General features: G+C 45.6%; 1 protein-coding gene across 1 annotated transcript in view; it reads right to left on the reverse strand.

The window, feature by feature from the left end:
• Nucleotides 1–13,850, reverse strand: part of UNC80 (unc-80 homolog, NALCN channel complex subunit) — a 2,774,722-nt gene that overhangs the window by 431,604 nt on the left and 2,329,268 nt on the right. Inside the window, exon 56 of the mRNA XM_069225668.1 lies at nucleotides 11,902–12,067. Coding sequence (XP_069081769.1) covers nucleotides 11,902–12,067 — 166 coding nt within the window. The remainder of the gene's footprint in view (nucleotides 1–11,901; nucleotides 12,068–13,850) is intronic.

Genomic DNA, 13,850 nt, shown 5'->3' on the forward strand with positions numbered 1-13,850 from the left:
AGAGAGCATAACCACTGAGGTTCTGGTTAGCAGAGCCTCAGTGAGACAGTTAGTCATCACACAGGGAACACATACAGGGCACACTTATGAGCACTGGGGCCCTGGCTGAAAGGGTCCCAGTGACACATACACTAAAACAACATATATACAGTGAAATATGGGGGTAACATGCCAGGCAAGATGGTACTTTCCTACATCTGTGTCTAAGGGTCCCTGACTGTAGTCAGGGAAATGAATGGTCGTCCCTCCATCAAAAGAAAGCAGCATTTTCTTGCTTGCTGCTCTTAGCATTGTCCTACAGTCTTGATGGCTATTAATGTAGGCCATTATGGTGCCTCTCATCCTCTTTCATTTGCCTTGTCACTAATCGTTATGCCCGCTTCAACCCCACTGCTGTTAAAGGAGACATTAACAGGACCATTTCATTTAAGAACCTCTCTGTTTCAGCACAAAAGGATATACCATCGCCTTCCCTGGATATAAATTCCAAAATGTGCACATTCCATTGCACACTAACAGGTGGCGTAGTGCGTCTCAACATCAGGCTCATCGAGCCGTCTGACAATATTTTTGTCCTCACTATATTGGTGACTATATTAAGGAATAACAGTAATCCCTACTCAATATTGAGAACAGACACTGTTTTCCCAAAGAGTCTCAGCATAACTGCAACAAGTGATCGCTGATGCACTCATAGGCCATCAGGGAGCGGCAGGTGAAACTGTATGTTGCGAAGCACAAGATACAGAGCAGATCACGCTCCAAACAACGGACTCACTTCCAACATCCAGGTCCAAGTCACACTCCAATTCACTATTCTTGGGTAAGATTATGAATCTGCATTTAGAAGGAGCCATCAGAGAGTACAACTATGGCTGTCAGTTTAGAGAAGAATGTAAACTAATCAAACTGAAGTTTGGCTCATTTGGCTGTAAAATCTGGAGCGAGAGTCAAGGATATAGTGTGTTATAATGAGTAGACTGACCTCCATTTAGCAGTTATGCAAGTATAAACAAATAAGGTGTTTCTAAGAACTGCTGTATTAGTTGATGAGCCTTTGTAAAAAATGAGCACTACGCCTTTCTGAAAGCAATTTCTTTGCCTTTGATAGCATTATATTATGCAAGATATGCTCGAGCAGCCTAGCAACTGCTTGGATGTCACCTCCATGTATGGATGGGACTGCTCTGACAGATAGCTGAAACAAAATTCCTAATCCCTTTATTTCTGTCTAAATAAAACCAGACACCTTTTCTACATAGAGGGTGTAAAGAGACCTTTCTACTAAAGAGGATGAATTTAGAGAAAAAAGGTAGGAATAAGATGATATGATTTACAACGAAAACTTCAAAGACTTCTGGGATGAGATTGTTGGATGGATTCTTAAATCAGTCTAGTTTCTAAGGAATATTTTATAGGGCATCTTCAAATGTGGAGCCTCAATTTGGTTCACCTATCATGGAAACTTAATGTACGCTAGGATAACAACTTTCTAGCAAAATTGTTACAGACTGGCTCCATTCATAGACTCAAACGGGCCCAATCTGCTTTGGTGGTACAACGTTTTCTAGATGAGATAAAAGGATTTGTTATTTGTCCGCCAACTTTCTTTCAAAGTGTTCTGCTTTAAACAGAAAAATCATTAAGCAGTTCAGATGATGCTTCCTCATTATGTCATCTTAACTGTTCTATTAATTTTTCATAACCAGGTACCCTGCACTTCAGTAGGTGGTGTTGATTGGCTCAGCGTGGCGGCAGTGTCATCCATGTCAAAAGTGTTATCCGCTGCATCTATATAGGTGCCACCTCAAAGTGCTGACATCAGTCACTCTTTACAAATTAACACACCAGGAGCGTGGAGCCATGAAGTGTATTAACACTGGTGTGTCCAAACTAGGGCCTTGAAAGAGATTATACCTTCCCCCAGAAATCTGTCCGCAAATCAGGGAGGATGGCTCTGTCAGTAACAAATCTGCAGCTAGGTATTGTCTCTACCAGATAAGGCATTACCAACGGTAAGTAACTGTAGGAGGCTGGCCTGGCTTATAGTGGGTACCTAATGGTACTTACACTTAGTGCCAGGTCCAGTTATCCCTTATTAGTAGATTAGCAGTGTTCTAACAGCTTAGGCTGATAGAGGTATCTATAGCAGAGCAGCTTAGGCTGAACTAGGAGACATGCAAAGCTCCTACTATACCACTTATATCATATAGGTACTATATCATAAGAAACACAATACTCTGAGTTACTAAAAATAAAGGTACTTTATTTTAGTGACAATGGTGGTCATTCTGACCCTGGCGGTCTTTGACCGCCAGGGCGGAGGACCGCGGGAGCACCGCCGACAGGCCGGCGGTGCTCCAATGGGGATTCCGACCGCGGCGGTAAAGCCGCGGTCGGACCGGCACCACTGGCGGGGTCCCGCCAGTGTACCGCCGCCCCATTGAATCCTCCTACGGTCGGACCGCCGGGATCCGGATGGCGGTAGGGGGGGTCGCGGGGCCCCTGGGGGCCCCTGCAGTGCCCATGCCACTGGCATGGGCATTGCAGGGGCCCCCGTAAGAGGGCCCCTACAAGTATTTCACTGTCTGCTGCGCAGACAGTGAAATACGCGACGGGTGCAACTGCACCCGTCGCACAGCTTCCACTCCGCCGGCTCGATTCCGAGCCGGCTTCATCGTGGAAGCCTCTTTCCCGCTGGGCTGGCGGGCGGTCTGAAGGCGACCGCCCGCCAGCCCAGCGGGAAAGTCAGAATTACCGCCGCGGTCTTTCGACCGCGGAACGGTAATCTGACGGCGGGACTTTGGCGGGCGGCCTCCGCCGCCCGCCAAGGTCAGAATGAGGGCCAATGTGCCAAAAATATCTCAGAGGATATACTCCCTTAGGAGGTAAGTAAAATACACAAAATATACACACAAACCAAAATCAGTTAAGTAAACAGTTAGAAAAGTAGTGAGAAGACTGTAGAATACAATAGGATGCAAAAGTCCTAGGGGCAACACAAACCATATACTGAGAAAGTGGAATGCGAACCACTTAGGGACCCCTGGCCTAGTGTAGTGTGTAGAGGGTCGCCGGGAGTGTAAGAAAACACTAAGGGTGTCCAAGATACCCCACCCCAAGACCATGAAAAGTAGGAGTAAAGTGATGCTACTTCCCCAGAAACACACTAAAGTCGTGATGGGAGATTCTGCAAAGACCAAAACAGACTGCGAAGCACTGAAGATGGATTCCTGGACCTGAGGACCTGAAAAGGAAGGGACCAAGTCCAAGAGTCACAAAAGTGTCCGGGGGGCAGGAGCCCACTAAACCCCGGATGAAGGTACAAAATGGCTGCCTCCGGATGGAAGAAGCTGAAGATTCTGCAACAACGAAAGATGCCAGGAACTTCTCCTTTATACAGAAGATGTCGAACAGAGTGCTGGAGGATGCAGTGTTGTTTCTTTGGAGAAAGACCGTAAACAAGCCTTGCTAGCTGCAAAGGTCGCGGTTGAAGAAAAAAGGTGCTGCCCGGGCCCAGGAAGGACCAGGAGGTCGCCACTTGGAAGAGGAGACAGAGGGGGCCCTCAGCAACACCGAGAGCCCACGCACAAGAAGGCAGCACCCGCAGAAGTACTTGAACATGGGTTCAAGAAAACTGAGCACGGTGGTCGTCTCAACACTACAAAAGAGGGTCTCATGAAGCCGGTGGTCAACTCAGCGAGTTGAGCAATGCTGGCCGGAGTACTGGGGACCTGGGTTAGGCTGTGCACGAAGGATTCCTTGAAGTGCACAGAAGCCCTAGCAGCTGCAGTTCACGCTGTACACAGGATTACTGTCTGGAGAGGGGAGGGAAGGATTTACCTCCTCCAAACTTGGAAAGTTGGATCACTGAACAGTCTGGGTCACTTAGGTCCACCACCTGTCTTCCAGGTGTCACGCTCGTCAGGATGAGAGGTGTCCCAGAGTACCAGTGATGCTGAAGTTTGGTGCCTGCTGGAGCAGGGGGAAGATTCCGTCGACCCACGGGAGATTTCTTCTTGGCTTCCAGTGCAGGGTGAAGGCAAAGAGCCCCCAGAGCATGCACCACCAGGAAACAGTCGAGAAAGCCAGCAGCATTAGGCGCTACAATGTCGCTGGTAGTCTTCTTGCTACTTTGTTGCAGTTTTGCAGGCATCCTGGAGCAGTCAGTGGTCGATCCTTGGCAGAAGTCAAAGAGAGGAAGGGAGGAACTCTGGTGAATTCTTTCACGTCGTTATCTGAGGAAAAGCCCACGGGAGAGACTCTAAATAGCCCTCAGAGGAGGATTGGCCACTTAGTCAGGTAAGCACCTATCAGGAGGGTTCTCTGATGTCACCTGCTGGCACTGCACACCCAGAGGCCTCCATTGTGTAGCACTGAAGATGGCAGAGGTCTGGGACACACTGGAGAAGCTCTAGGCACTCCTCTTGGGGTGGTGATGGACAAGGGAGTGGTCACTCCCCTTTCGTTTGTCCAGTTTCGCACCAGAGCAGGGGCTGGGGGTTCCCTGAATCGGTGTAGACTGGCTTATACAAGGAGGGCACCATCTGTGCCCTTCAAAGCATTTCCAGAGGCTGGGGGAGGCTACTCCTCCCCAGCCCTTAACACCTATTTCCTCTCTCAGAGAAAATTATTTGTTCTGCCTTCCTGGGACTGGGCTGCCCAGACCCCAGGAGGGCAGAAGCCAGTCTGTGGGTTGGCAGCAGGGGTAGCTGCAGAGAAAACCCCAGAGAGCTGGTTTGGCAGTACCCGGGGTCTATGTTGGAGCCCCAGCGATGCACGGGATTGGCACACCAATACCAGATTTGGCATGGGGGGACAATTCCATGATCCTAGACATGTTACATGGCCATATTTGGAGTTACCATTGTGAAGCTACATATAGGTATTGACCTATATGTAGTGCACATGTGTAATGGTGTCCCCGCACTCACAAAGTCCAGGGAAATTGCCATGAACTATGTGGGAGCACCTTGGCTAGTGTCAGGGTGCCCTCACACTTAGTAACTATGCACCTAACCTGCACTAAGTGAAGGTTAGACATATAGGTGACTTATATGTTACTTAAGTGCAGTGTAAAATGGCTGTGAAATAACGTGTGCGTTATTTCACTCAGGCTGCAGTGGCAGTTCTGTGTAAGATTTGTCAGAGCTCCCTATGGGTGGCAAAAGAAATACTGCAGCCCATAGGGATCTCCTGAAACCCCAATACCCTGGGTACCTAGGTACCATATACTAGGGGATTATAAGGGTGTTCCAGTGTGCCAATTAGAATTGGTGAAAATGGTCACTAGCCTATAGTGACAATTTTAAAGGCAGAGAGCATAAGCACTGAGGTTCTGCTTAGCAGAGCCTCAGTGGCACAGTTAGTCACTACACAGATACACACTTTCAGGCCACAAACTATGAGCACTGGGGTCCTGGCTTGCAGGATCCCAGTGAGACAGGCAAAAACCAACTTACATACATATGAAAAATGGGGGTAACATGCCAGGCATGATGGTACTTTCCTACACAAGACCCTCAGAAATCTATTTACAGTAAAAGACTTAAAAAAAGAGGGATGGTCAGGCCGCTGCAAGAAGGCAGACAGAGCAGAAAGATAACCTTCCAGAATGCCCAGAGCAGAGTCCTGTTGGGGAAGGGTAAGAATTAAAAGTAGAACATCAGAAATGGAGGCAGAAAGTGAGTCACTAGACTTTTCTGTACAATTTGATACAAATTTCTTCCATTGGTAGGCATTTACCATCTTGGTGGAGAGATACCTAGCAGCCAGAATAACATTGTAGTCTTCAGGATGAAGGTTGAAAGCTGTCAATGTAATCTCCAAGCAATATATTTAAGATATTTCATATTTGTAAAGTGCATGGCTACCTTAAGGTTTCCCAGCACTAGATGAGGGATAAACCCAACTATAATGCACTCCAGTCTGGCTATATATTGCGTATAGCTTAATTAGTGAGTTGTGGAAAAAGCCATGTTTTTATACACCTCCTGAATCTAGTTATTGACCTAATCTGTATCGGTAGAGCATTCCAGAGTTGTGGAACTAGATAGGCATACGATCTGCTACCCCATTTGGCTCTTCTTATTCTTGGGACCTTCAGGAGATGTCCTTGCGCTGATCTAAGAGGTCTTGAGGGCTGGTATTGTGTCAGTAAGCCTCTTCGTTTCTGCAGGCCTTTAATATAAATCACTTTATGAGCTAGACTTAGTACTTTGAACTTGACTCTTGCTTCAGTTGGTAAGAAGGCAGGGAGATGAAAGGTTCAGGAGGAGGGCAGAGAGATGAAAGGTTCAGGAGGATGGCCTTTCCCTGCTCCTGCAACAGAAGATCCTGCGGAAGCGGGTAGCCTGATCGGAGGATCGACACTCATGTTCAGTAGCTCCAGATATTAGACTCACTGTACCCAGTCCACTGCCACAAGGATTACTTGGGTATGGTTGTTCCTGAACTTCTTGAAAACTTTAGACAGGAGTAGTATGGACAGAAAGGCGTACAGGAAACCTGAGCTCCACTCGAGACGAAAAGCGTCTCTGAGCCACAGCCACCTTAAAAACTCCAGTGCACAAAACTGCTGACCTAACCAAGGCTCTTTCCTCAATAAAAGAGAGCTTTTAGCACCTTGGAATGGATACTAGGCATTGATGGCTGAGTTTGTCCACTCTGGTGTTCAGGGAACCTGCCAGATGTTGAACCACCAGGGATACGCCGTGCTGTTCCAGGCAGGTCCAGAGATGCAGAGCATATTGACAAAGGGTCCACGACCCCACCCCACCCTGTTTTCTGCAGTACGAGATGGCAGTGGTGTTTTACATGAAAACCTGAAGTAGACTTCCCTTGATGAAGGGTAGAAAGGCATTCAACACCAGATGAATAGCACTGAACTCCAGCATATTGATGTGGAGTTCGGATTCTGCCGGGGACCAGAGTCCTCTGATCCCCACCTCTCCCATGGAGCCGTCCATTCTCAGGAGTGATGCATCTGTCACTACTGTGAGTTCTGGTTGGGGAAAGGATAGTGGTCTGCCTCTGACCTAATCGCAGTTTGTTAGCCACCACTGCAAGTCTTTTGCGGTTCCCTCCGAGACCTGGACCATGTCAGAGAGATTTCCCCAATGCTGCACCCACTGGAACTTCAGATCCCATTGAGGAGTCTGCATATGCCATCTAGCATGTGTCACTAGCAGGATGCAGGAGGCCTAGAGGCCCAGCAGCCTCAGAGGTTTTCTCACTGAAATCCAGGATAGAGACTGAAACATTAGAATCATACCCAGAATATCCTTGACTTGCAGTTCGGGAGGATAAGACCGAAACTGCACTGTATCCAGAACAGCTCCAATGAAAGTGAGCATCTGAGAGGGAGTCAGGTGTGACTTTGGCATGTTTATACTGAACCCAAGCAACAGCAGGAGGTCCGCCGTAGTCTGGAGGTGGGAGATGACAGCCTGGGGTGAGCCCGCCTTTAACAGCCATTTGTTGAGATAGGGGAAAACTGAAGCTCCTGGACCCTGCAGATGAGCTGCATCCAGTGTCAATGCCTCGGTGAACGCCCGAGGGGCACTGGTAAGGTCAAAGGGGAGCACAGTGAACTGAAAGTGCTCGTGCCCTACCATAAATTGCAGGTAGTGCAAAGGGGCAGGCAGGATAGGGTTGTACAAGCAGACGTCCTGCAAGCCCAATGCTACCATCCAGTTTCCTGGGTCCAGGGCAGACAAGACTTGAGCCAATGTAGCATCTTGAACTTCTCCTTTTTGAGGAAGAGGTTGAGGGTTTGTAGATCTAGGATAGGACGCAGACCCTTGTCTTTTTTGGGAACCAGAACGTAGCAGGAATAGCAACCACAGCCTACTTCTGGCTCAGGAACCCTCTCTGTGTCTCCCTTGGCCAAGAGAGCTATGACTTCCTCGTGGACCAAGGACAAATGATTATCCGTCTGCTGTTGTAAGCTGGAGGCAACTATCTGTAGAACCCACCTGTCTGATGTTATGGACTGCCAGTGGTGGAGATGATAGCAGTTTCTGCCACCAACTGGACATTCATGATTTGAAAGGGCTGCAGCTGCCGGGTAGTGATGGATGGGGCAGACTGCTGGCCACTCAACCTACGAGGTCAGAAGAAACTGCATCCTCACACACGTAGAGGCTGGGAAGCTTGCACGGGACAGTGGGTGGGATAGAGTTGGTGCAGTTGGAAGCCCCCTCTGTATCCACGAAAGGAGCAAAAGACAGACTGGAGATGATGTGGGGCAGCTGAGCATCCCAAGGACTTGGCCGTAGCTTGCAAGTCATTAAAGCACTCCAACGCAGAGTCTGCCTTGTCTCCAAAGAGAAAGTTGCCCTCAAAGGACATGTCCACAAGAGAAGCCTGGACATCCTCCTAAAAGCCAGATGTTCTCAGCCAGGAGGGGTGTCTAAGTGCCACAACTGTCAAAACCGCTCTGCCCCGCGAGTTAGTCATATCTAAACCCCAGCATATAGTGAACTTCGCTGCGTCTCTCCTATACTTGACTTCTTGAGAGAGTACAGCCTGGGCCTCCAGGACCTGTGGCAACATTAGCGCAACTGTGTCACACAGTGTGTGGGAATAGTGGCCCAATAAGCATGCAGTGTTCACTGAGCACAATGCAAGGCTGCCGGAAAAAAATATTTTTGCCTCTTGGATTCTCTGCCCAGTGGAACGGCAGGGAACGCACCATTGGAGGTTGGCTGACCACCAAATTCTCTGGGGTAGGGTGCTGGGTGAGAAAACTTGGGTCACCGGTTGCGGGGTGATTGTGGCAGGCAAATGCCCTTTTAACAGGAGCCCTGTGCTCGATTTGGACCAAGTACCTAGAAGGACATCAGTGAGGGCTTTGTTAAAAGAGAGCAGGGATTCAGCAGAAGAAGCTCCTGGTTGCAGTACCTCTGTCAAGATGTTAGCCTTAACTGCCACCAAGGTCAATTCAAGGTCCAGGACCTCGGCGGTGCTTTTCACCACCACCTCTTCCAGTCGCGGCACTAGATCCAGCCACACAAGTGGGACATGGTTGTTATTGGCAATGCTGGGTGGTAGGGATTTTGTGGAGTGACTTCATGCCAAGTTTGAGGTTTGAAGGGCACTGTGGGTAAAAAAAAACTAATGGGATCCACACAAGTCACACCATCCTGGATACCCCTAGGTGTCTAGTTTTTAAAATGTACAGGTTAGCTAGGTTTCCCTAGGTGCCAGGTGAATTGGGGTCCAAAATCTAAAGCTACCCATATTTCAAAAGGGGTTCGTTTTCGGTGAAAAAATGTGCTGGTCAATGTAATGTTTTGAGCAATTTCCTGATACTGGCACTAGGTCTACCCACACAAGTGAGATACCAAGAGACTTAGGGGAATGCCAAGTGGAAGGACGTTTGTGGCTCCCAACATATTCCAGAACATTCCATCACAGAAATGTGAGAAAAAGTGTTTTTCAGTTTGATGTTTGCAAGGGATTCTGGATAAAAGAATGTGGTAAGAGCACACAAGTCAGTCCACCTTGGATACCCTCAGGTGTCTAGTTTTCAAAAATGTACATGTTGACTAGGCTTCCCTATGTGCCAGCTGAGCTAGGGTTCAAAATCTAAAACTATCCACATCAGAAAAAGAGGGTCAGTTTTCGGTGGAAAAATCTGCTGCATCCATGTTGAGTTTTGGCAAGTTTCCTGTCGCAGGCACTGGGTCTGCCCACACAAGTGAGGTACCACTTTTACTGGGAGACTTGATGGAATGCCAGGTGGATGGAAGTGTGTGGCTCCCCACAGATTCCAGAACTTTCCATCACAGAAAGGTGAGGAAATGTGTAGGAGACTTGTAGGAGCATAGAATAGTAGAACAGTTGTTTTTACCAATTTGTTTTTCTGCATTTGTGCCTTTCAAATTTAAGTCAGTCTATAACAAAGATGACATTTTGAACAATACCCTCCAAATCATATTCTGGTACGGGTACCCACAAATTCAGAGATGTAGAAATAACCACTGCTCCTAATCTCTATATCTTGTGCCAATAATACATGTTTCCTTTATACCCATTTTTCACTCTGCCTGTTTCGCTATAAGAATCGGCCTATACTTGGTACTCAATGAAAAACTATTGTATGGTGCAGCTCAGCTGTTTACTCTGGGTACCTTGGCTTCCTGCAGAACCTACAAATCCTACATATCCCCCAACCAGAAGGACCTAAAGGACATAATGGTGTATTGCCTTTGTCAATCAGCCATTGTGACAAAAAGTTACAGATTAAAATGTTGTCACAAATGGCAGTTTTTTTCCTACTCATTTTCAATATTTCTTTATTTCTACAGTCAGTTTCCTTGGGAAAACCTTGAAGGATCTACACATATTACCCCTTGCTGAATTTGGAATTGTGTCTTCTTTTCAGAAATCTATATTTTTCTGGATCACCCATGGGTTTCACAGTCATTTTCCACCACAAACTGGAAGAAGGTTGAGAGCACAAAAAATATGGAAAATAGGATACCTCTAAAAACCCCAAACTGTGGTAAAGAATTAGGCTTGTTGATTCAGTTCTGCATGTTCCTGAAAGCTGGGAAGATGGTGACTTTAGTATAGCAAACCGTTTGTGGATGCCATTTTTAGGGAAAAAAACAGGCACTTTTATCAGGAGCACTTTTCGCTATTTTTCTAAAAAAAAACTCTAACTTTTGCCTATTTTCTCAGTCCCCTCCAGGGGAATCCGTAAACCCTAGGCACCTTAGAACCCCCAGGATGTTAGAAAAAAGGTCACAAATTTGGCATGGTTAGCTAATGTGGACAAAATGTTATGGAGGCCTGAGCACAAACTACCCCAAATTTCAAGAAAAAGGCTTAGCGCTGGGGTGGGGTGGGGAAAGGCCAAGCAGCGAAAGGGTTAAGTGCTATCTAATTAAGTGTCCACTACCTCTCTTGATAAAGCTCAAACCAATATTCATATTGTGGTCTGCTGGCCTCACCTTTTTGTTTCAGCGAGTGACCAGGGTATGAGTCCGACTGCTTCAGAGGTCACTTCACATCTCACCATCACTTCCGAAAATGAATGGATCACTCGTTGAGCCCAACTTCTACCCACGAGGAAGCTGCACTGCCTGAGGTATCAACTGTGGTCTGAAGCAGCTAAGCCTCCCTCTTCTCAACTATGGTAAGCTAAACCTTTTCTTATTCTTTCCATCTGCCTCCTATCAGAGGGAGTATTGCTGTGTTTCTTCCAACGTGGGGAGGATTTGTACTTACAAATACATCATACTTTTTCTTACTCCAGACTAAGGTAATCGTCATAAGTTCAGTGGGAAGTCTGCAATTACCCTCAGGTACCCCATTGCCTCCAAATGTGTGGTACAAGGCTACCAACTAAATTAAGATATCAACTCATTTTACCAACTATGTTCCTGCAGACACAGCAAATATGGTGGAACTAACTGGAGACAGTTGTTAACTGATTAGTAAAAGAAAGAGACATGCAAACTAAGGAATTTGCTTGTCTAATAGTCCCAACCCCCATTATAAAAATTACTGTAACCTTCGAAGTGCACTTTCAGCCCTGCATCTGGTACCAGACAGTCCAACTAGATTCAAAGTCAGACTAATAGAATCTAAATGACAATAATGATGATTTTTCCTTCAATGTGGCTGATGACATAAACATATATCTCGTTGAAGCAGGATGTCTTTGTGCAACCTGCCCAAAGATTATGAGGTCTACTGTAATAAAGCAAAACTTATAATGATCAGACATAAAATTCAGTTAGGTTACAAAGCAAGAACATCCAATAAGTCTGAATAACGAAATTAGATATCAGTCCATAAAAGCTGATCACAGTGAGTAGACTTCATATGATTTATTTGTGTCACATAGTGTGTCATGTCTGCCTTGCAGTAAGGATGAGTTCCCCTTACCAGAACCACTGTGCACAGCTTCCTTTAGGATCTTCAGTTCACTGTTGAACTCTACAATCAGAGAGCTCTTGCAGAGTGGCCGTGGGATAAATCGTCGCTCTAGCTGGTCAGAGATGTGCTGGCGGGCAGACAGTTCATCCTGAGTCTCCGCTGGCTGGGCAAGAAGCTGAAAATGAGAAACAATAACTATCCTTAATTAAGCAAGCAGGGTCTGACAATCTACACTCCATTGGTGTATGGTCACTTCTGGTGCAGAACATAGCGAAATCCTGTGAAATGATGAATGATTAAATGGACCAATACATGAACACATATATATATATTTATCCACATGCTCATGTTTTGACCCTTTTCCTTGTGAGGCAAAACTTTAATAAAATGTTGGGTTTAATTTTGATGGTTTGCAAAATAATATAATAGCTAATTTATGTTACCCCCCCCCCCCCAGGATTATTGGGGTTACTGCAGATAGACTCCCTAAACTCCAGACGGAAACTACAAACTTTTCAGAGAAAAGGAATACTGACAGGTGTCTTTACTCCTCTCCTTCTAGGTTACGCTATCATAGGTGGGAGTATTTGGTTTGGAGTAAGACTACTGGAGAGGAGATGTGGTTTAGTGACTTGATCTGCCCACTACAGAACCTGAAGACTGAGGTTTGAATCCTAGCCTTGGTACTTGGCTTAACTTTTTGTGATTATGGGCAAATCACATATTCTTGAAAAGCTTCTATGTAATCCTCGCTTGATGTTCACGGTATTGTAGGTTGTGTACATCAAGAATGCTCATGTAATGTATTGGCACATTTCCTTACTATGTAGGTCTGTGCTATATAAAAATTAATACATAATACCTTTTAAGAGAAACTCTCATTTGCAGTGCTGTATACAGAGCTCTACTCTGTACCTCAAATCAGTACTCACACACAATTGCTGGTATTTTACACTATATGATTATTTATTATGCACTATACATCCACAGTTAATGTGCATTAAAATGATAGTGAATATTAGAAACAATTAAGAAATTATTATACATATTAGGGATAAAGTCTGATAAGCCTCAAGCACATTTCATCAGATATCGCCCACCTATTAGTCTGAATCCACATTATAACCAGTAATCTAACATCATGGTTGGATTAGCTTATCAAAATATGCCAAGCCATATAAAGCCTCCCCAAGTGCCTTCCTATACCATGAGGCCTAAAGAAGAAACTTTGTGGTTCAGCAAACTTTGTAGTTCAGCATCTGACCTGGTAACTGATTTATGTTTCTAACCCTGCTCCTGCACCACTACCAAGTATTGCTTAACCTCGTTTTCTATGGAGGAATGAAGATGGTAACTCATCCTCAGCTCCTATTTTGTTACACTGACTATTAACAATACGTCTTGTTTAAAATAAAGTTATACATTGGTTTACTACTACCTTTCTACCTTTTTCCTACAGGATGGAACACACAAGGACATCTCTACTTCTATCTAGATTTCAGCTGTTCACTCTTGGACAGTGCTTGCATCAAAAGATGGGAATTTTCTCTTCTCTGCCTTGTTAGTGTGAGGTTTAAGAAAAACACTGCCATCAAGCACACATTTATTAGCTGTGATATTCAAACAAGTTAGTCTTATTTTAGGACCTTCATAAGCACCATGTACTCTAGCGCTTTAATTGCATCTTGACTATGTTAACGTACAATCAGGCCTATATTACATGTAACATTAAAAACTACATATAAAAGTATTGCCATACATGTCACAGCAATTAAGTCAGAATGGTGCTTTCTAGTCTCTAGATAATAAAACATTTCTGATCTTTCTCTGTTGTATTCTGAACCACTGAACAGTGCTGGGTATACTCTAGACAGTGGTGAGAGAAGCTGGAATAGTTATTAAATCTTTCTAGTAAACATTTAAACTCAAGTACTGCCAACATTATTACTTATTGTGAG

This window comes from Pleurodeles waltl, chromosome 3_1 (genome assembly GCF_031143425.1).
Source record: "Pleurodeles waltl isolate 20211129_DDA chromosome 3_1, aPleWal1.hap1.20221129, whole genome shotgun sequence".
Lineage (NCBI taxonomy): Eukaryota > Metazoa > Chordata > Amphibia > Caudata > Salamandridae > Pleurodeles > Pleurodeles waltl.